This window comes from Momordica charantia, assembly GCF_013281855.1.
Source record: "Momordica charantia cultivar OHB3-1 chromosome 8 unlocalized genomic scaffold, Mcharantia_2.0 BLBB01000008.1, whole genome shotgun sequence".
Taxonomy (NCBI): domain Eukaryota; kingdom Viridiplantae; phylum Streptophyta; class Magnoliopsida; order Cucurbitales; family Cucurbitaceae; genus Momordica; species Momordica charantia.
This window is the reverse complement of record NW_028275166.1, coordinates 2,304,439-2,325,498: the sequence shown is the minus strand read 5'-3', so window position 1 is coordinate 2,325,498 and position 21,060 is coordinate 2,304,439. Positions and strand designations below refer to the sequence as shown.

Sequence of the window (21,060 nt, the reverse complement as noted above, 5' to 3'; positions counted from 1 at the left end):
TTATAGCAGGATCCACAAGCAGAATGGTTTGAGTCGATTCTTGATAACGTATTAATTTACCTAATGTAAAAAACCAACACAAAATGGTAAAAGTCCCAATAGTAGCAACAATTGAGGACACCATGACCATGAGTACAACTGGTGAGGCTGGACCAGTCCAAACATGTCATGACGACAAACTGTACGATTATAGTTTTTTCGATGGTGACAGATAACTGCAGCCACCTGGGGTATGGGATCGAGCGCGACGTAGTGTACATCATCCTCACCCGTCCAGAAATGCATGTCCAAGATTTTTTGCAAGGGCCAACCTGATGGAGCTCAAGGCCAGAGGTGGCAAGTTGGATTCAACGAAGTCGGGCTGCAATCTCGCCATTGAGAGCTCTTGTAGTTTATTCAACAAAAGATTGGTCTGCTCAACGTTTAGTAGAGGACCTTCGGGCCAGTCAAGGAGCTTTAACTGCAGTGTGGTGAAGCCGTGATTCTATAATCGTAATTACATACCAGTTCAACAACATACAAAAACATAATATATGGCTTACCGAGTCATTTAAAATTGGTAGCCAGAAGCGCTGAGGTGTTGAAGGGTTCTTCATAAGCTGCAGATTAAAATGATATTGGTGACTAAAAGAAGTCCAATAAATAAAGATTTAGAAATGGCAGATGAAATGTAAAGGGGTTAAAATGTTTCATTCATTGAATTAAAGCTTGCCATGTGCTCTTATAAAGATGGTTCCCACCATTTAGATGGGAAGGTTGAGAAATACCGCAATGAGAGAATCTACTGCCGACTGTGCAACACCAGTAGTTTTCCCTTCACGATGAACTTGATCAAGCGACTTTTTGAAATCCCTGTACCTATTGATCCATTCCAGCGTTGATTAGAAATGGAAATAATTGAAAGAAAAAGGAAATGAATCATACTTGTGGAGAAACTCAAGACCTCCAGTATTCTTAGATTCAGAACCCAACAATTCAATTAGACCTTCCCATTGCTGTAAAACAGATGAGGGCGAATATGAAAATGTGATTGCTTGCGCAAATATGAGATGCTTTGCAGAATAAGTGATGAATCAATCTTAATTTTTTTTTTTTTTTATAAGCAATGCCAGACAATAGTGCTATATAGAGACGAAAAATACCCAGATATTCATATTAACAAATCTCACGTCTTCTAGTTCTAACTTGGATTTATAGAAATACTGGATTTAGAAATTGTTGTTACCTTGAAACTTTCATCTGATATTGACTTTCCAACTGAATCAAACAATTGCTGGGCAATCTTGTTAAGACGAATTTCATCCCTAGCTTGCCTAAGCCAAAAAACTCCACAACCTTTCCTACCATGCTTCCAATGGTAAACTCCAGCAATCTGAACATTAGGATATATTTTTATGGGAATGTTCGTGCATGTAACTAAAGCGTGAACTCACTCATATAAGTCCATTACAAAATTTATCTCGATATTGAAACTTAAAAAGACATTATTAGAAAACACTACCAGAATGTGGAAAAACTGAAACATACCTTCATAATATTTGAGCTAAGACCGTCAAGTTCATATAAACGACATATCTCTAAATTCTACAAGGAAAATCAAACCATCTTAAAATTCACATTCAAAAGATAAAACCAAATCAAGCAGAATCTCAGGAAGTTCCAACAAGTAGATAAAAGGTCACCTTAAGTAGGACACCATTATGTTGAACGGGTTGGTTGTACAACAAAGTTTCTAAAAAACCAATTCCCTGCTTTGCGCATGATGTCAAGTAAATTGGAGCTATCTAAGACACACAAGTAGCGAACACATGAGGGTTAGTCGATGTCATGGGGAAGAATTTTCACCACCTTATACAAATAAATATAAATGAACAAACAAGACGAGGAGATTGTAGACACGTCAATTGTTAAGGATCTAATATAAGCAGCTAAAAATGCCTTAACTTTTTACCTTCCTCCTCTTTTTATTACCCCGGACCTTCATAAACTTCATAAATATTTCTCTCATAACTAGTGGAACATAAATCCAATGAGAAAAAATGCATCATGTAAGTAAAACCATACAACAGTATTTCGGTAAATAATCTACATGATCAGTATTTTTTAAAGCTCAAAGTACAATAAAGAAGCTCTCTGGAGCTTAAGCACGAATGCCAAAAAAAAATAAAGGTCTTTTTTAGGCATTTAATAGAAGAACATAATTAAATTTCGTATATATTGAAAAATATAGCATTCAGAATAATAAAATAATATAAAATTTTTGGGAGAAATTGGAGACAAAAAAGAGATTTTCTAATAGTATTTTAAAAGATTCTTCAGAAAAGAGTTTTAAAAATAAAAGAAAATAAAATGAAATGGGGGCTTCTAAAGACCACTGAGGCGTGCGCACATGCATTGAAGCTGGGCTTTAGTGAGGGGGTGCGCATACCCCTTGCTTTTCTGGGGCGGGGGCTTAGGCACACTTTTCAAAACTCTGTACATGATGAATAGAATATTCGGTCCTCCTCCAAATCATTTAGACAAACGCATCTCAAAAAATTTCAATTACAGAAACACAAACCTGCCAAGTAAATGCATGTGAACAGAGAACTTGAGCATAAACAAGACGATGAAGTTCCACTATACTAATTCCTCCAAGATCATGGCGCTCTTCATGTAGAAGAGTTTCTGCTTGATCACTCTCTTCAGTCAACAATTCCATGGCATGTGTAACCATCCTACCAATAAACAATACTAAAAAAACTTTAAACTCTATACATATCTAGGACAAACACCAAAGGAAAGGCTACGGTAGCTCACCAGGGGCCAAATCCTCCAGAACACTTCGCTAAAACAACCTGAGCCATGACAGAGAACCTCATTAAGTCAAGAATAGAAAATTAGAACACGTATATTCCACATTCCTTACCTCTGTACTTTCTCCGAGAATTCCAATCATTAGCCCCATCAAGCGATCAGTATTAGAAGCTGGTCTTAATTGCATGCATCTTTCTGCCAGGTTGTACATGCTTTCTAAACCCTGACTTAACAGAAAAAGATATTAGTCTCTTAAAAGGAAACATACAGGATTTGGAAGAGTCTAACTGAGTGATTATTCTACAGTGGGTAACTGAAAATTATTAGAACTCTGTATCATGTAGATCAGTGGATGAACATTACCATCGTGAATGGTCTAACATATAAAAGCTGAGAGATATACAGCTCCATCCAAGTGCAGGTCGCACCACTGAGGCTCTCAACATTTCCTAGAATGATCTGAAGCATATTCCGTAAACCTTCCCTGGTCTGACCATGAGCACAGTGAACCCAGAACCCACTGCCATCCAACTTAGTTATGTGGGACCGCCATTTTTCCCATGCCTACGGAATAACATGAATATTCTAGACAGTGTATCAAGGGTTTTCATAACAAGATATGAAATTTTTTTAACTTAACTCTATACCTTGATGAAATCAGGCTTGGTCTTGAAGCATTCACCAAGTCCACCAGAATTCAACTCAGGGCGCATGCGTGGCATTTTTGAAATAAGCATAGCCACTGCCTCTACCAGTCCATTCTCTGTCTGTCGTTCACAAGGTATCAGATAAAGTTATAAAAAGACATTGCTATTGTCACAGCATTACTCTTAAATTTAGAGATACAGAAGAATCGACATTCTAATGAATTAAGTGGTTCCAGCATATTACAAATGAAAGAGAAAGGGGAAATTGACAGAATACAAGAAAACTCAAACAGCCAAGTATAAGTAACATAACGGCCTTACTTTAGCCTACAAAAGCTATAATGATGATAAGAAGATAGATGATAAGGTTTCTTAACATTTGAGAGATTAGCACTATTCTCCTTTTTGTTTTTCTTTTTTGTGAAAGATTCCCCTTTTTGTTTTTAGTAATACCATATCAAAATCTTAAGGTAGCTCTTGTCATCAAAAGGAACAGATTTATTCAAACAAATAAACTTTGAATAAATTCCTCGCTCATATTTAACTTATCAATTACATTCCTCAATTAGGTCAAATGGTTATAACCCTAACTCCAATTTTATAGAACATTTTGCAGGAAGCCTCGCTCAAATCTTCTACAACCATTGAATTTCTTCTATAAGACAAATTGTTTGAATTGAATTTGCATTTTTTACGACACCATGGACCATACCCCATTCACCAACACCTTTAACCACTAACCAGTATATGTTTGCTCAGTTAGAGCTTCATTCTTCAAAGCTCCTTCGCCAGTGAGGAGTAATGGAGAAACTCTATTTTAAGGAAAATAATATAATAAGTTCTTATGATGGTACAAAAATTCATATGACCATACAACAGAAACGCAGATATAATGTTAGACTTGAAAATCTTAATAGCAGAGTATTCGTGTACACCAAACAATGCATTTATTCCAACATCATATTTAGGGTCTTATGCAATCAATGTGCAATAGAAAATTTCTGACAAACCTCCCGATTGCTAAGTTGGTCCAGCTGATAAGATCCATGCAGGCGCAACAGTTTCACCTGCAAGCAGAACCAGCATTATCTCTTTCAAAATCATTGTGCGATGTCATATGCTGGTTAATAGGCATGAAGAATGGAACACCTAGTGAAAAGCCTAAAACCACTTACCACAATCTCTTGCCAGCCAACAGCTAATGCTGATGAAATCACATCCCAATAACTTGGATTATCCTCAACTACCTTGACATAAAAAAGTCATAGTTTATGACCGCCAAAAATAACACTGCATTTAACATTTACAAGTATGAAGTGACAAATTCCATTGCATATTAAGGAAAAAATAACAATAAATATACAAGGGCAACTTCACCAAAAAGACTATTTATGAAGTCCATCTAAGCAGAAAATATAACTGGAAAACTGGGTTTTTTTAAGCAATAACATAAAAAACCAGTCAAACAATTCTACACTAGATGGCATCAGAAATATGTCGCATTAACCCTCTCCAGCTATGAAGCAGATAATATCCAGCCTCCTCACAGAAAGATGGCAAAGAACAACTACTATCAATCATGGATACTGCATAACTGAAGGGGAACAAGAAAAAAAGGACTTTACCATATTACAAAAATTGGTAAGGTAGTAAAATAGGCTTAGACTCTAAATTCTTGGGTTCATAGAATTTGTGTACCATAGCCCATACACAACACAGAACAGGGAATAAGCGTCTAACGAACCAGAAACAAACACGTTGGTAATTAGAATGAACATTATAGAATGGGAAATGATGGAACGAAAGAGGAACCTGTGAGTTATGAAGTTCTTTCTGGAATTCAACAAGCTTTGAATAGACAGTTGATTGTGTGGTTGAGAGGACGCTATCATATTCCTGCCATGAAAAGACGAGGATGAGCTATCAACAGACGATTATTGCCATTAGTGAGAATTTTCTGATATAAGTTTTAAACTAAAAGAATGAAAAATATGGGAAGATCAATACAGCTAACCAATCAACAAGGCGTTCATTAAGCCACCAATGCGACTGCTTGTCTGCATAAAACACATCCATCAGCTCCCAAGCAGCTTTCAGACAAGTAGGCTCCTCGACTTTCTATAGAGATTCTTCAAATGTTAATACTAAGATTACTTGTGCATGAAGAATAAAGTTTTCGCATCAGTTACTTCGTGTCAACCATGACACCACTAAGTAAACTGAACGATATGCAACCACTTCCATGCAATATTAGTCGTTACTAGAAAGAGTTACATGAAGTCAAAAGTAAAATGCAACTCCCAACACACCAACTCACCTTCAAAACTTCCAGTGGATCCTCGATAGCCGAGCTAGGAAGTGACTTCGGATTACCAAGAATTGAACTTATATCCTTGCTATACTCCGTTACGTATTCCCACCTGTTTCCAAAAGCGTCCCTTCTACTTAGTAAAGGATTGACTCCACACGTAAGTGCAAGTTGTAACAAATACGTTGTGTTCAAATTGATGTAACACCAAAAAAAAAAGCAGCAGATCTCGTTCAAATTAACAGTGCAATAGACATTTCTCGTAGGAATGCTAGCTTCCGTACTGAGAATGAAATCCAGCAAATTGATACCTTCTCCACCAGATGAAGTTAAAAATTAATAATTCCCCCCACCCTCTTTATCTCTTACCCTTCCGGATTAAACCGCGATAAACCCATGGACATCTTCGACAAGCCCGAAGCCATATTCTTCCGGCTCTGAAGAAGCGCAAATGGCGAGACTGAACCGTACGCGATCCTCCGAAACTCTGCAGCACCAATTTCTCCGTCCCCGTCTCTGATCTTCACCTCCAAAACTTGCCCGCCAACTTCTTCATCAGAGTCTGCAGAATTTTCACCACCCTGCTGCCTGAAAATGGAAACGCGGAAAGAGTTGCCTCTGGCCCAGGAGATGGATAATCGAGCTATTGGTGGCTTAAGGTCATGCCGGATAGGGTAGACCACTTCTCGGGCCTCCGACGAGGATAAGATTAGAGCACCGGTGGCTGAAGAATCAGAAGCCGGGCCTGGCATTTCAATAGCTTCGAGTGAAGTGAGTGAGCTCTGCTAGGGTTTCTGGTGCAGAGAATTCCAAGTGAAGAAATGAAAAAAGCGGGAAACATGATCGTAATGTCTAACTTAGCCCTAACGTTCGCCGTTGTCGGTTCGGTTGAACTGCCCCGACCGGATTTGTCCGGTCCGGTCATATTTCGAACCAAATAATCTAAAATCTTCATTAAAAGCGTACTAAACTAACTAGTATACCTTCCTAAAAAAAATAAATAACTACTGTACCTTTTATAAAGAAGAAACAAACAAACCTAACTAAAAAGTTTTTTTAAGCGGTAGAATCAAACTCATAACCTCTCGATCAAATAAAGGTTGAATCTCTATTTGACTAAAATGTTTCTAAAAATATGTACTAAAATATATATATGTATATGAAAATAAAATAATAAAGTTTACACAAGCTTGAAGATAAACCTAAATTATTATAATTATTTTATGAAATATTATAAATTTAAAATTTAAAACCAGAAAAAAAAGATTAAAGAGTCTAAATAAGATTTAAAATTATTTTAAGCAAAATTACAAAAAGAGTACACATTTGAAAACTACCGGGGTTTCTGATTCTGGCTATTTAAATTAAAAAGTCAAAAGATAGAATTAAAAAATTTGAAAGGATATTCACATTTTTGAAAAAAATGACAAAATTTATTAGTATTTTTTTGTAATTTATTTTTTATTTTATATTATAACTTTTTGGAAATATTTATGTATAAGATATTAAGATCATTTTACTCTATCCTATCCATAACCCTTTTACAAATAACAGGTTCAAAGCTATTTAAATAGATGCTAGTTATTATTAAATACTTATATAAATAAATTTACTTTTACCTTGTATTTAATTTAGTTGGTCAAATTTCAATTTTAGAATTTTTAACTTTGAACAAATGATAAATAATTTTTTTTCTTGAGATCAATTAATAGATTTATAGTTCAAAAAAAGATGCAAGTGAACCAAGCATTCCCATCATTCACTACATCACGCCGCATTTCATTGCAACTATAGTTTGGTAGTATTTAGTAGAACCAACTTCAAATATCTCCATGTAATCACATCTTCAAAATGACATAATTTTACATCCACCACTTCAATCGTCTCAGACACAAGCCAAAATGTACATGTATATCGATCGTATAGCTTAAAAAACTCGACACGTTTCGACTAGTACATCTCAACGCACTTCTAGAGAACTACACAAGCAGCTAAAGCTAACGAGGGGCAAACATTTCCAGGTTTACACAGAAACTAACCTGAAAGCAGAATAACTTGAGAGATGTTTGGCTGTTTCCATAATTAATGATATTTTTAGTTCCTTCTCACTTCTCAGCTCACAACACTAATTTCCTGACATTGAAGATTGAAGGAACTCATTCACAAGCTCCTGCACCCTTTTTTTCATTATCTTGTCTCTAATACTTTCCAGCATGTTTCGGTAGACCGCCTCCAACCTTAAAAGACTCGGCCGATCTGTTGACTCCAACATGTATTCCCATTCCTTGGCAATGTCAAAAGTACCAGAATTCCGCAACGAGAGTGGGATATCTCCCTCATGGAAAGGCTTTCCAAATATTGAGCCATGAAGAATGCTTGCATACCGCTCCATGATGGATAGTTTCTCTAGAAGAAGTTTGATCTCCTCCATTGCCATAGACAATTTTGTGTTTGCTTCGCTTACTTCCTCAGTACTACTGTTTTCTTCAACTTTATCTTCCTCTCTTTTGGTTTCTGTTTCCTCTTGATTGAAATCCTCGTTAGGTGGAGGCCACAGCACAATCGTGGGAGTTAAACTATCGACTGTTTTACCATTTCCTAGAACCCCGCTTCTTCCTCTTCCCCATGCCCACAGTTTATATCCATTATGTGCAACAAGAACAGTATGAGCAGCCCCACAAGCAACCTGAACAGGATCCAAAAATTTTGGTGAATGAGACCCAGTACAAAAGATGGATAGGGGAGAAATAGCATCGCCTGTGTCAGTTCCAGAAAAACTAGCATCTGGACAAAGGCCAAGTCCCCTTTCCATTCCCCACGACCACACATCTCCAGCTGATGAAACAACACTCGTATGAAATAGACCACAGTCAACTGAGATCAGAGATACAGACTGCGGCAGGTCTTTAACAGGCTTAGGAAGCAATTCATTTTGGGTGGTTCCATGCCCCAGCTGCCCATTTGCCCCAATACCAAATGTCCAACATACACTTTCTAAGGTGTCACTTTGTCTCTTTCCACGGCTAAGTAAAGCAGTATGGAATGCCCCGCATGCTACCTCATATACTGCCCAAGGGGATGCCTCGTTAAATGTCTCGATAATTTGAGGACGTGGCCTGCCATCTCTATCTCCCAGGCCTAATTGACCGTGAGAATTATTTCCCCAAGAGTAGCAAACTAGATCTTCACCTTTATTGTAGGTTTCCCCAACACTAACCAGGGCCACGACATGCTCATTCCCACAAGCAACCTTAACAACACTATGGCCACGAAACTCCCACACTGGAGAGGGAGTGAAGGTGCTAACAAAAGAAAAGCCGAGTTCATTCTCACTGTCTGGTTTTGGACAATTACCCCACATCCAGAGGGCTCCAAGATTGTCAATTGCAAAAGAAATCAATCCCCCGGCTTTGATGTGGCAAATCTGATATTGATGCAATGGCAAACTTTAAGGGGGAAAAGACCCATAAAACTAAAAGCATAAATTTTCTGGTTCTATTCATCAGAAAGAGGAGAAAACTCAGAAACAGACCTTTAGTGACCCCTTACTCTTTGACCTTGACTCGTCTATCAAAGAATCTGGATATTCCAAATCAAGGAACTGCTTCAGCAAGCAGGGAGTAGCGGAATTCCCTCCATCGAAACCAAGTTGCCCATCTTTATGATAGTCAAGGATTAGGAGAGGGCATAACAGTAAGAGGAAAAATGAATGCTAGTTGTAAATTTGTGCACTGAATACACGATAACCATCCATGTGAACCCATTTCAAAGGATACAGATGTTGTAACCCCAGCACCAAACTGAACCATCATCTGCAACCAAATAGAGGGTGAGGACAACCAGATCCCCATTTATAAATCAGTTAAGTAGCTCTAGAACATAATATTTAAGCCTAGTGTCTTCGGACCACGAATATATTTTTTTTTTAGTTTAAATTATATTGTAGTCATACTTATTCTGCTTTGGTATTAATTCCTTTAATTTTGTTTTTTTGTTACTCTACTTTCTTTAAAACTTATTTTGGCTTATGTCATTCAATTATTGTATTATAGTAAACAGAAATCTTTATCTACCCACTTTCAAACTTGATACTAGACTTGATACACACCGCTCAAAACACAAAACCAAATTATGGCCATGACAGTATTGTTAAATGCACAAAAATTTTAACAACGATTCAAATGAATTTTTATGCCAATATTAGAGACTAAAACAAAAGGTCTTTGAAAGTTTGAAGTTACAAATAAGACTTCAACCATTTTGAACTTTCTAAAAATTCAGCAAATAACATTCGTCCTATGGTTTTTCAGTTCTCATGTGATATGACAGCATCAAGTTCATATACAGACAGACCAAAAGACATGTCAACGAAGGCATTGCTACATTGAGTTAAACAGCACTCTACTGATAGAAGTTTGACTTCAGATCTTGAATTAGCGTCTCCCTAAATTTTCTTAATTACTAGGCGGACATACTCTTGCAGCTTTATATGTGAGAGCTTTTCCTTCCTCTAGCATTTGAAAGAAAGATCTCTAAGCTATTAAAATGAAAGTAAATCATATTCGTTGCAGCAAGAGCGTGAATCTTCTCGTGCTCATGTGTCAGGTTTAGATGCAGCAAAATGTTTATGACCATTACTCAAACACAATTGCAACTGTTAATTCAAAGCAAGTTCAATCGGAAGATCAAATGCAAAGTTTGATAATACACGAGAACACTAACCAGCAAGAGCGAGGCTATGATAAGAACCAGCAGCAATTCCCACAATTTTGAGATTCTCTTCCTCCGAACCAAGTTTAACTCGTACAGGGTAAAGCTCGTCCGCTTCTGTCCCTGTCCCAAGCCGCCCAAACATTCCTCTTCCCCATGAGTACAGACTCCCATCTCCTGCAATCCACACCACAAAATTCCTCTCATCCGTAAATACAAAACTCAGATTCTACCACAAACATTACAGAGTCGGACTTCTTCGATGTAAACTGAGAAACAACAGAAAACGCACAAATCGCGGAATCCCCCTATCTCCATCTTCCTCTCTTACCTGTGAGAGCGAGAGTGTGAGCTTCACCGGCAGCAATAGCGACGACTTTACCAGACAACACACCGGCAGAAGGTCGAGTTCCGGACTCCATTCCTATCCTACCAGGAAACTTGACAACAGAAAAAAGCCTGCAACTCGTTTCAGCAGTTACGAAAGCAGAGAAACACCAAGAATTCAGACTTTGGAATGCGGGAGGGATCAAAATTTTCAAGTATGAGATTGATAAGGTCGAGGATGGGGCAATAGCGAAAATCGGTCCAGTTGATTAAATTCACTTCTGCAACTCTCGTTGATCTTGATCCAGTTCATTATTGAACTCCACAGATTGATTGGAGCATGGAGGAGGCGTGGTTCTATCCACAAACAAACCTAACGCATACTACTGTGTATTTTTCTTTTATTTTTATGATTTAACCCGTCTCAATTTGAATTTCACCTTCATATTTTTTATTTTTTGAATGTTATTTTGCATGAATTTATTTCTATAAAATTTTTTAGTAAGATTATTACCACATGAAATAGACAAAGTGATTCCAAATCATATTTTTTAATAAAAGTTTTTATTGACTAAAACATCGAATTTATCCCACGTTCTATCACTTAACTAGTCCCGACACATTTTAATTCACATATAAGCATCCCTAAAACTTCATTTCATAAGCATTTCATTTTAGTTTTCTACTTCTAATTTTTTGCTCACATTTCCTTTTGTATATTTTCATCTTCCTTAAAAATATATTTAAATTCTTAATGAAATTTTAAAAGTGAAAAAAGTTAAAAATAAAGACTTTTTTTTTTGTTTTTAAAATTTGGCTTAGATTTTTGTAGAAAATTAATAGACAACAAAATAAATAAATACATGGATAAAAATATGGTTATTAACAAAGCCTAAATTATCTTTTTTGAAATCATAAACCCTTGCACCTTAGAAAATTATAAATTTTACTGCTGAACTAAACTATTTCATTAATTCTTACCAAAACATTAATGTAATAAATATAATATTTACACGTTTTAAAAGTGAAAAGGATATTTTTTACAATTCATAAAACGATAGATCATAACATTGATAAAATATAATTATTTTAATTTTAATAAATGAGGAATCCATATGATTATTTATTTTGAGAAACTAATAATTGTGATTATGGATCTCTTAGTTTTAAGTATTATAGAGATCATTGTTAATTTCATTGATGTATGCAGACAAATTCAAATACTTTTCTTGGCCACTCGTATCTCTCCACCTTGCCCTACAAACTACGCAACTAACACTTCGCCTTCCCTTGCTTCGTTTCCACCTCAAGAAACAATCTTCATGGACAACATTTCGACATGTCATACAAGCCACGACCCTATCGCTATCGTCCTTCTTCATTTCATCCAGACAAACCGGACATGTAGTCCCATCTTCTACGTCTACGACGGATGCAGAAGCTCGTCCTTTTACCTGGAAGAATCGTTGATGAAATACTCTACGCACGCCAATTGCAGCAACAGATTCCAACATAATGGGAGCAGTAAGCAAGCGATTCAGGTGGCATGGTCGAAGCGTTCTCCGCCGAAGACATGCGTCGTCGAGTGACACACCAAGGGCTCTAATGTAGATGAACAATATGTGTTTGCACGGGGTAATCCGATCGGGGCAACTGCAGGAAGGGGTGGTGGACAGAGACACAATGTAGACGTTGCCTGTGGCTCCCAACACAAAGAAGTTAGAATCGGAGCGGTGAAGAAGACGAAGGTGATGGTGGAGAGCTCGAACGATCCGGTCAGCCACGGCTTGGGAGGGCTTGAATCGAGTAAGGTGAAGACGGGGACGGCGGGGTGGGGATGAAGTAGAGGCAACAGACTCCATGAATTTGGAAGGAAAAGCAGTTAAAGATGGATTAAACAGTTCACAGACAAATCCACAGATGTATATATATAGACACATTTCAGAAAGGAAGATGGTTTGGGAACGTGCCCATTGATTCTTTGAGTCGTTTCGAGGGAAAAGAGAGAGATGGTTTTGGTTTTGGTTTTGGTTTTGGTTTTGGTGGGTAAAAAATTGTAAGGCAGAGAATTCTTAGCCTTAACTTGCTCAGTTTTGTAATGGTGGTAGGCCACAAGGCACGTAATGGCCAAATTACCTTCACCTTTGCCTGCAAAAACCCACCACAATACGTTCTCCACTTTCCCAAAAGAACACCCCTTTTCTCTTCAGTTGGGCCATTTCACCATCTAAGCTTCAAAAAATCCAAAACAAAACAAAACCCATCCAAGTTCTACCCATCAAAGATCCTGTTACATGCTATCCAGATCTGAAATCAACAGTTTATAGTATGATCAACGTAAAGATTAAAACTGGAAACTTCGGGGGTGGGAATCTAAATCTCTTACGGTTCGAGGCAAATGAATCTTTCATATTCATTATCAAGCATCAAAAGCCTTGCCAGAGCTTATTTTCAAGTAAAATGAAAAAGCACACATGGGTATTATTAAATGTTCAATGTAAACTTTCATACTTGTTTAATATATAAACAGCTCACTCCAACAACCAACAACCAACTCTATACTACAGACCGCAGTAATCAAGTGAGTAAGCAGAAACCATCACTTTTCACCTGTCTAAACTTCTCATCAATCAGAAACAAACCCCATGATAATAAATGATATGAGTCCTACGTTGAGTTATAAGATGTTAATAACATTATTGCCAATGGTCGAAGAACCCAATTATCCAAATGTTAAAAGAAGCCATTACTACCTCTAGATGACAAGCTAAGCATGAAAATCAAGCTCAAATCCCAGTAAAACGTTAATGTACCTTGACGCTTAAAACCCGACGCGGTGTAAGTGACCAATCAACGATTCAGGTTTTCTTGAAACTCAGTGTCGAGGCAACAGGCTTCAGGGATTGTGCAAATGGATTTCAATTGCCGAAGAGGCTAATTTGTAATTCAGATACCTGCAGTTGATAATGGAAACAGAATGAGTAACAAAGATTATTCAATTCTTTCAGTCTGGATGACGAGTCTCTCTCTATAATGGTACTAGTCTACACATAAATGTCCAGTTCAAGAAACCATTATCTAATAACATCAAATCTCATACAGCACATCATCCAATCACTTGAACTCATATATAGAAGTCGATGCAATGCAATATTGGCAGAAGTAACCAGGCCATGGCCAATGCAAAGAAAAAATGGAATCACTCTTACATGGTGTTGATCAAGTTTATTCAAAGCAACATGAGAACCATGCATATTGAGAGAGAGAGAGAGAGAGAGAGAGAGAGAGAGAGAGAGAACTATAGATACTAATCAGGCTCAACGAGGAGTACCCTACCTTTTCCTATGATTGAACTGTTACTTTAATTACATTAAAAATGCATTCCATTTCACTGCTAACTTTTATACCTCCAAAATATTGAACAAAGTCCATATGAACAAAAATCTGAAGTGGATAGTTTTTCCTTACCACACCAAGCTAAGGTACTTTGCTCGAATAAAAATGCAACAGCAAAGTAGAATTCCTCAAAGAACTGCATGAAGCTACTGGTGGCATTCAGAGAACAGATGGCACCCATTCTTCCTTCTTGATGTATGATAAAGTCCCACAGTTTTCAGATTCCAAAATCTAGGCCATGGACAAGAAAATACTGGTAACAGTGCACTGACATTACCAAATTGGAAAGATCTAAGTGACCAACTAGCTGCTAAAAGGTGCTTGCTGAATCTAACATAATTTCCTGCAATCAACGAGTCCATTAGAAAAATGTCACATTCAGCCTCTGGTACAGCGAAATGTAGATGCATTTTGTGCCAGTATACTCAGCTACAGAATCTCTGGTTTCATGAGAAATCTTGTAATCTACTGCAGAGGGAAGGAAACTTTATAATCTTACATAGTGGCAGATGCCAGGGAAAAAAATTACAGGAATCATCTGGGTCCAAAATGGAGTTGAGAATTAAACAGTGAAAATAAAAATAAATATACAAAGTTATATAAACCTTAAAAGTAGGAACTAATTGACAGCAATTCCAGTGTTTGACCATCAACAATTGTTATCACCCTAGTACATATCCACAAAAATAATGGGGTAGGCACAAGTCATAAAGTCATCAGTTAACTAATGATTATAGATAGAAGATCCACTAAAAAGTGTCGCTTCCAGGTGTAAAATTGATATCTTCCAGGTTCAGACATTTAGAGTATCCTCAGTTCCAAAAAGGTGAGAGATAAGGATCTAAGTACAATCAAAAAGGGATATGAATATCCAGAGCCCACTGATGCTTGATAATCATAACTTTCACATTCCCTCAGCACCCAGAAAAGATCACCTATGCACATGCCTTCAACCAAGAACTAGTGCTCAAGACTATACAAAACCTTTAACAATTTGGTAAATATTACCCAAACCCCAGGGACACGAAAGATCTAAATTTAGCTCATACTTGAATAACATGAATGAAAGCCAGAGCATAGGTGTCTGTATCTGATGCTACACGGTGCCGACGTTAATGAACAGTTTAGCTACATCAACTCCATTAGCCAGTCAATCGTTGGTCTTAAAAATTCCGCCCAAAGAAGCATCATCTGTTAAAAATTGCAGGCTCTAAGAGGCATCAATTTAGGGAGTAGTTCATGAAACAGTTCGGCCGTAGCAAATAGATGCAATATAAAGGTTCTTTGCCCATTTATCCTGCATAAACACCAGAAACCAAGATTTTTAGAAATATAGCAAATATTAAGAGAATATATAAAGCAAAAGGCATGTCCCTATGACTAACCTTGACATGTGTACTAGGAAAGGCAGATGTCCGAAGTGTTTCTTGAGTTTCATCAGCTGGCTTTCTTCTTGGCACACTTAGAACGAAAGCAGCCTGGTCCAAAGTTGCAGCAGTTGATGTGATGCGGTAACCACCATCCCACCTGCGATGAATACCTTCACTAGGATACAGGAAATCTAGCTCCACAACCTGTGATGTGATCAAAATGAATGTCAAATCCCTTTCATTGTCCTGCAATAGCTTAAATATAACAAGTTTAGTAAAACCTATTGGCTAGTACCTGGTCAGAAAATCCAGCACCGCGAGACATAACAATTGCCCATCTACTGCCGGCAGTGGCCATGGCAGTAACATAAAATCCCTCCCTCCATTTCTTATTTATCCACTTGAAGGGAAATGAATCACTGACTTTATAAGATTGCTGGAGGTACTGGGTCCCTGCATTAAATTTATATTTAAATTTTAAGAAACAAAAAAATATATATATAACGCAGGGAATACGACCTTGTTTTCTTCTAGCCATTAGAAATAGATTGTATTAAGACTAACCTTTGGACATTACTACCAATGAGCTCCCATTATTAGCTCCTGCTATTGCACTGATGTAATAGTTTTTCTCCCACTGTTCCATGATCCACTCCTAAAAACAAAACAAAGAGCATTATTGGCCGTTTAACAAACAAGAGCACATATTCTGTAGATACGCAATAAATTAGTCCTCACAATCCATTGACCAAAATGAAAAACAAACATGAAGATGAATCTCGCGTGTAAAGTATCCAAGATGATTTTTTATCTTCTTCATGGAAAATAAACAAACCTTGTGAAGAAAGCATGGTGAGAGTTCATAAACTTGAGCAGTAAACCCAGTTCCAGCATCCATAATAAGGGCCCAAAGGTTCGAACATGAAGCAACACAACTAATAAATAAACCATCTTCATTTCCTTTCTCAATGTGCTGAGAGAGCCTCATATCAGCAACGTTATAGTGGTATCTACATCAGGAAATGTTAATCAATAACCCTTTGTTGCAAATGAGCTTCATCTTTAGATTTAAGTGCAAACCTTTGTTTCATTGGTCTACGGGCATTATAAACACTAATCCATTGAGTTGCAGGCATCCCCATTCGAACCTTCTTCTTTGGTTGTTCATCATCTTCATCCTCCATGGATAGCCTTCCTCTCTTATGCCCAACCTGAAATATAAGCTTCGCATAACAAATGATGTGTCAGATAATATTCAAGTTCAAAGTTTCCAACGAAGAAGTACAATTGGTAATCAACAGATAAATGCAATGAAGGAAGCAGTGAGTACTTTCTGTGCACCATCTGTGTTTATTGGACGTATATCTGGATTGGGACCCACAATCCCATCAAAGAGAGAGATATATCTTGCATAGTTGGGCTCTTCGTCAAATTTCAAATTCACAACATACTCGACAAACTGTCTAAAAGGCTGAGGGCAAAAACAGCACAATGTTTCAGAGGAAGTAGCCATCTTCTTCTTTGACACAAGAAATCCTTTATTTTCTCCCTGAAAAGTAAGAGAAAACATACTCAGAACAAATGTATAATATGCTTACACAAAAAATAACCTCCATCAGCCCTGAAAACTTATAAACCTGATATCCTTGCCAAGGCAGCCGACCACGAAGGAGAAAAACAAGAGTGTAAGCAAGCGATTCTAAGTCATCTCTTCGACTAGCAGTTCTGCCAAGATGTGCATGCACACTAGCATACCGGACCGTCCCCCTAAATGAAGATGTGAGATAGAGTTGTTTAAGAGCCTAAATGTTAAATATATATATATATATATATATAATATTTCATATAATATGTACAGCTTTTGTACCGAAAAACATCTGGTCGTTGATCATACTCAACATGCAGACCAGCACTATCTCGCCACTTGGTTGCTATAAGGTGAACCAATAAAATGGTAAGGTATACTTCGTATGCATTAAAAATAACATTACATGAGATGGAAACAGTAGACAAAACATGAGATACCTAGACCAAGATCTACAAGAAACAACTTCTTCTCTTCCGGGGTCCCAGGAGGACCAAGTAAAAAGTTTTCAGGCTTCACGTCGCCATGCACATACCTGTTAGAGACATTGACAGAGGTATTGAAGAGCAGAATAATTATTACAAGAATACAACTAAATCATTCATGAGCTAGTGAGTGAGCCAGCTATGTAAAAATGGTCCAGCTTAGCAGTAGTAGATGCAAAAATCATTCATCTTCTTTGCACGATGTTTTGTACAAAGCTGCCTAGATCTGCAATAGATTTTACATGTTCCTTCGCAGCTACAGCAACCTAGGACTCCATGTAACTTCACTATACCTCCATATTAAACGAGGGAGCCCTAGCAGTAAAGTATCAGAAGTTGCTATGGATGTGAAATGAACCAAAAAAGGTAGGGCCTAAACTGTCAATCTAAAAGTAATCACATTGAGTTTCTTCTAATTTGATTCCCATGGAAATCTAATCAGATCATGTCTAACCAGAACATTATTTTTTCTATCATCATTATAAGGAGAATAAAGGCCTCACCCTCTAGAATGCATCTTCTCCAATATGGAGATTGCCTCAATTGCGATACATGCTACCATTTCAATGGACATCCTGAGAATAAAAACAAAAAGTACACATTAACATGCAATAAATCAGCAAGTATACTTCTCAACTAGTTGCAAAACCTACAAACTAATTAAAATAAAATTATCAAAATATAATATAAACTTACGTGTGAGAATTGTTATTCCAGACATCCCAGAGACTAGGTCCAAGCATGTCCATAACCTATATCCGAAGCATAGTTATTCACAACACAACAAATAATAATGCAAGTCTCTAGTGCACTTCTAGGCTTTAACAGTCTAAAAAAGTAAATAACCTGAAGGAAACTAAACATACCATGACATAGTAGTCACCTTGCCGACCCTTGTAATGAACTCGTGGCACACCATGGCTACCACCTAATGCGCTGAACAACCAAGAGATGAGTGATTAGAACACATAAAAATATATGTAACAAATCTTTCAACATTAAACCATAATAAACAAGAACTGAGAAGAGCATTACTTGTAAACCTGCCACTCGTAAGGAGGCCCGTAGTTGCACCCTTTACTACTTCTATGCTCAAATTTTAAGGCTACCTGAAATTTGGACAAATCATATGAAATGTTGGTAACGTGAAACAAATAATTCTATAAACATTACAGATAGGGATACCATACCTCCACGGCTCCAGGGCCAGATCTTTCATTTAAACTCATGGGACCCATGCGTCGGCCTACATACACCTGTCCAAAACCTCCTTTTCCCAGTTTTCTTTCAACTTTATATAATGGAGAACCACCAACCTGAACCTGTTGTATTAAGAGGATATAACTTTTTTTTTAGTAAAAAACTCACGAAATGATACTCCACGATATAACATTTCTCTATTACTGTTAAGATAGTGTACAGTATTTCAACAGGCACCACATTATTTTCATAACATAACAGAAAAACAAATCTAAATAAAAATAAATACAGCATAAAAGGATACATCAACAAGATGAAAAAATATAAAAGCTTATAAAGTAAATAAATAAACTAGTAATAATTCTCTCAATAAGAACAAAGAAAGAAAGACAGAAAAGTGGACTGATAAAATCACGAACGGAAAGATAAAGGTAGAGCAATAATGATATCCATGCAAAGTATTTTCTTTCACAATCTGATCCTTGCAGTTCCACGAATTTGAAGTGGAACCCAGGAAACTGGCAGAAAATAATTCCAAATATAGAGAAACTACCGAAATCAAGCAGAATAACAAATTCCCGTTTCTTTTTAGTACCGACGATTGTTTGACTGCATATATTTGAAGCCCTCCCAAAGCAAAACTATGCTCCAATCTCAAACGAAGCCATGCCTAAAAGCTGCATCAACTCATACGTAACAAGACTAGCCAAAAAATTTTGGGATTGCCATGAATAATTCATCCGTTTTCCAAGTTGACAGAAATACAAGAAAGCCAAGATATCAACGTGTAGTAACAGGGAGAGATAATAAAAAATCCCAACTTTCCCTGACTTTCTCAACGATCAACGCCAAGCCATCGATTAGAGAAACATCAAAAACAACCCCGTATCCATGAATAAAGAGCCTCACCTTCTCCGGAAGAGGAGTGGTTGTGGCTTCATCCTCGGCCACAGGAGCCTTATCGCCGTTCCGTCCGCCGCTATCGTACTCATCCATGGCTGTAGCACCAACCTGTTGGCCCTTGTCCTTCCCTACTTCTTCCTTACTCCTACGCAGCCTCGTTTCAAGAGCGATTCCAGGTTTTAGAACATCCCTGTGACCGTCGGCATCGATCGCGTCTTTGCCCTTCCTGATACTCTTCCCTCCGCTGCGTTTGGCGGGCGGCGCTGGGTGGCGTGTTCTGACAGTTAGCTTAACGGGAGTTTGGTGGGCAATCGGGACTGGGTGGTCGGATACCCGGCTCCTGCGAGGCTTGCCACGGAGCTCAGGCATCGTACATGTGGAGGTCCATGAAGGGCGAGAGAGGTCGCCGGAGAAGAAGGGTCAGGAAGCATCTAGGGTCATCGGAACCCCAAAAAACAAATTGGGAAAACAAAATGTGGGAGAATCGGAGTCTAGGGTACGCCGATTGGGAAACCGGAGATCTATGGAGCGAAACAAAAGGGAAAATGAAATGGTCACTCGATTTCAAGTACAGGGGAGCAGCCAGAAGAAGAGCAGAGGATGCAGCAGAAGAAGAAGAAGAGAGAAACAGAGCTTAGCCTTTGTCTATGTACTTCAGTTTCCTCTCTTGATTTTTCTTCTTTTTTTCTTTTTTTATTCTTTTATATTTTTTCCTTTAATTTTCCACTATATATATATTATTGTAAGAACATTCAACGTTGCATTGGGATATTTAGAATCAATCATCCATGACAGCCAATTTATTTCAAAGGTTTGTCTATGTATTTTGTGACAAATATTAAATACTCGTAGCTATTTCACATGTTTAATTTTCTCAAATCTATTTGTCCAACTTTCACGAGATTAACATTATCAAAACATGTTCATATACGTTAACATAGTTCAACAGATTAACGCACTTATTTTCAACCAATAAGTTGTGAGTTTGAATCGCTGCCTCGACATATTATACCTAAAAGTTATATAAATATATTGTTTGGCCTTTAAATTTATTAATGTACCAAAAAATCAGTATTACTATTTAAATTATTTTGTACTTATTTTTGTTATTTATGTTGATCCAAGATTTGGATCCGAGTTCTAATGTTGCATGCTCCGATGAACACCTCCACATAAATATACACATTGATAGGACGTTGAACTAAACACACTCTAATGTCTAAATTAGACAAGTTATTCAACTTATATTACCAAAAAGTAGGATTGTGAAAATGTGCTCACGCTCTAAGGCTCGACCAGTTCAATTGGGTAGACTTGATCAAGTTTGGTGGTC

The 21,060-nt window shown here is 37.4% G+C and overlaps 4 protein-coding genes across 6 annotated transcripts; all 4 read right to left on the bottom strand.

Annotated features, from left to right (window-relative positions):
- Positions 1–24: 24 nt before the first annotated feature.
- Positions 25–6,585, bottom strand: LOC111004978 (nuclear pore complex Nup85-like protein). The gene is made up of 18 exons (XM_022276313.2): positions 6,121–6,585; positions 5,761–5,863; positions 5,451–5,561; positions 5,256–5,339; positions 4,619–4,690; positions 4,454–4,510; positions 3,444–3,563; positions 3,160–3,360; positions 2,909–3,019; positions 2,800–2,837; positions 2,561–2,717; positions 1,683–1,784; positions 1,528–1,584; positions 1,226–1,372; positions 925–995; positions 768–858; positions 543–599; positions 25–460 (listed from the first exon to the last, which is right to left on the bottom strand). The coding sequence occupies exons 1-18, from the start codon at positions 6,501–6,503 to the stop codon at positions 266–268; spliced, it is 2,157 nt and encodes a 718-aa protein (XP_022132005.1). The 5' UTR covers positions 6,504–6,585; the 3' UTR covers positions 25–265.
- A 970-nt stretch (positions 6,586–7,555) lies between these two features.
- LOC111004882 (Regulator of chromosome condensation (RCC1) family protein) lies at positions 7,556–11,171 on the bottom strand. Its single transcript, XM_022276121.2, has 5 exons — positions 10,793–11,171; positions 10,474–10,638; positions 9,528–9,563; positions 9,284–9,408; positions 7,556–9,175 (listed from the first exon to the last, which is right to left on the bottom strand). Exons 1-5 carry the CDS (start codon positions 10,881–10,883, stop codon positions 7,877–7,879), a joined length of 1,716 nt encoding a protein of 571 aa, XP_022131813.1. The 5' UTR covers positions 10,884–11,171; the 3' UTR covers positions 7,556–7,876.
- A 720-nt stretch (positions 11,172–11,891) lies between these two features.
- Positions 11,892–15,373, bottom strand: LOC111004703 (SWIM zinc finger family protein / mitogen-activated protein kinase kinase kinase (MAPKKK)-like protein). 2 transcript variants are annotated; one of them, XM_088127086.1, is made up of 3 exons: positions 15,234–15,373; positions 14,257–14,527; positions 11,892–13,742 (listed from the first exon to the last, which is right to left on the bottom strand). In XM_088127086.1, the coding sequence occupies exon 3, from the start codon at positions 12,726–12,728 to the stop codon at positions 11,955–11,957; it is 774 nt and encodes a 257-aa protein (XP_087983212.1). In that variant the 5' UTR covers positions 12,729–13,742; positions 14,257–14,527; positions 15,234–15,373; the 3' UTR covers positions 11,892–11,954. The 2 variants fall into 2 exon arrangements, with proteins under 2 accessions (XP_087983212.1, XP_087983213.1); XM_088127087.1 differs by lacking the exons at positions 14,257–14,527; positions 15,234–15,373 and having other exon boundaries at positions 11,892–12,665.
- On the bottom strand, positions 14,893–20,419 carry LOC111004702 (Protein kinase family protein). Of its 2 annotated transcripts, none has more exons than XM_088127085.1 (16): positions 19,734–20,419; positions 18,815–18,946; positions 18,660–18,733; positions 18,491–18,560; positions 18,321–18,376; positions 18,128–18,199; positions 17,580–17,674; positions 17,422–17,485; positions 17,192–17,321; positions 16,885–17,103; positions 16,635–16,765; positions 16,390–16,564; positions 16,119–16,209; positions 15,850–16,007; positions 15,570–15,758; positions 14,893–15,481 (listed from the first exon to the last, which is right to left on the bottom strand). In XM_088127085.1, exons 1-16 carry the CDS (start codon positions 20,094–20,096, stop codon positions 15,422–15,424), a joined length of 2,079 nt encoding a protein of 692 aa, XP_087983211.1. In that variant the 5' UTR covers positions 20,097–20,419; the 3' UTR covers positions 14,893–15,421. The 2 variants fall into 2 exon arrangements, with proteins under 2 accessions (XP_087983211.1, XP_022131539.1); XM_022275847.2 differs by having other exon boundaries at positions 16,635–16,777; positions 19,734–20,417.
- Between the last annotated feature and the right edge of the window lie 641 nt (positions 20,420–21,060).

Bases quoted from the DNA above. Each gene is read 5' to 3' on its own strand.
- LOC111004978 (XM_022276313.2), bottom strand. From the start codon at position 6,503: ATGCCAGGCCCGGCTTCTGATTCTTCAGCCACCGGTGCTCTAATCTTA. The intron at 1,785-2,560 runs GTTTGTGTTTCT...TGTGTGTCTTAG, and splicing joins CACATGCATTTACTTGGCAG to ATAGCTCCAATTTACTTGAC. The intron at 1,373-1,527 runs GTATGTTTCAGT...CCTAATGTTCAG, and splicing joins TTAGCTCAAATATTATGAAG to ATTGCTGGAGTTTACCATTG.
- LOC111004882 (XM_022276121.2), bottom strand. From the start codon at position 10,883: ATGGAGTCCGGAACTCGACCTTCTGCCGGTGTGTTGTCTGGTAAAGTC. The intron at 9,564-10,473 runs GTTAGTGTTCTC...ATTTGGTTGCAG, and splicing joins TCATAGCCTCGCTCTTGCTG to ATGATGGTTCAGTTTGGTGC. The intron at 9,409-9,527 runs GTATCCTTTGAA...ACTATCATAAAG, and splicing joins GTGCTGGGGTTACAACATCT to ATGGGCAACTTGGTTTCGAT.
- LOC111004703 (XM_088127086.1), bottom strand. From the start codon at position 12,728: ATGTGTCTATATATATACATCTGTGGATTTGTCTGTGAACTGTTTAAT.
- LOC111004702 (XM_022275847.2), bottom strand. From the start codon at position 20,096: ATGCCTGAGCTCCGTGGCAAGCCTCGCAGGAGCCGGGTATCCGACCAC. The intron at 18,947-19,733 runs GTGAGGCTCTTT...TTAATACAACAG, and splicing joins CCACTCCTCTTCCGGAGAAG to GTTCAGGTTGGTGGTTCTCC. The intron at 16,565-16,634 runs GTTTGCACTTAA...TTCCTGATGTAG, and splicing joins CGTAGACCAATGAAACAAAG to ATACCACTATAACGTTGCTG.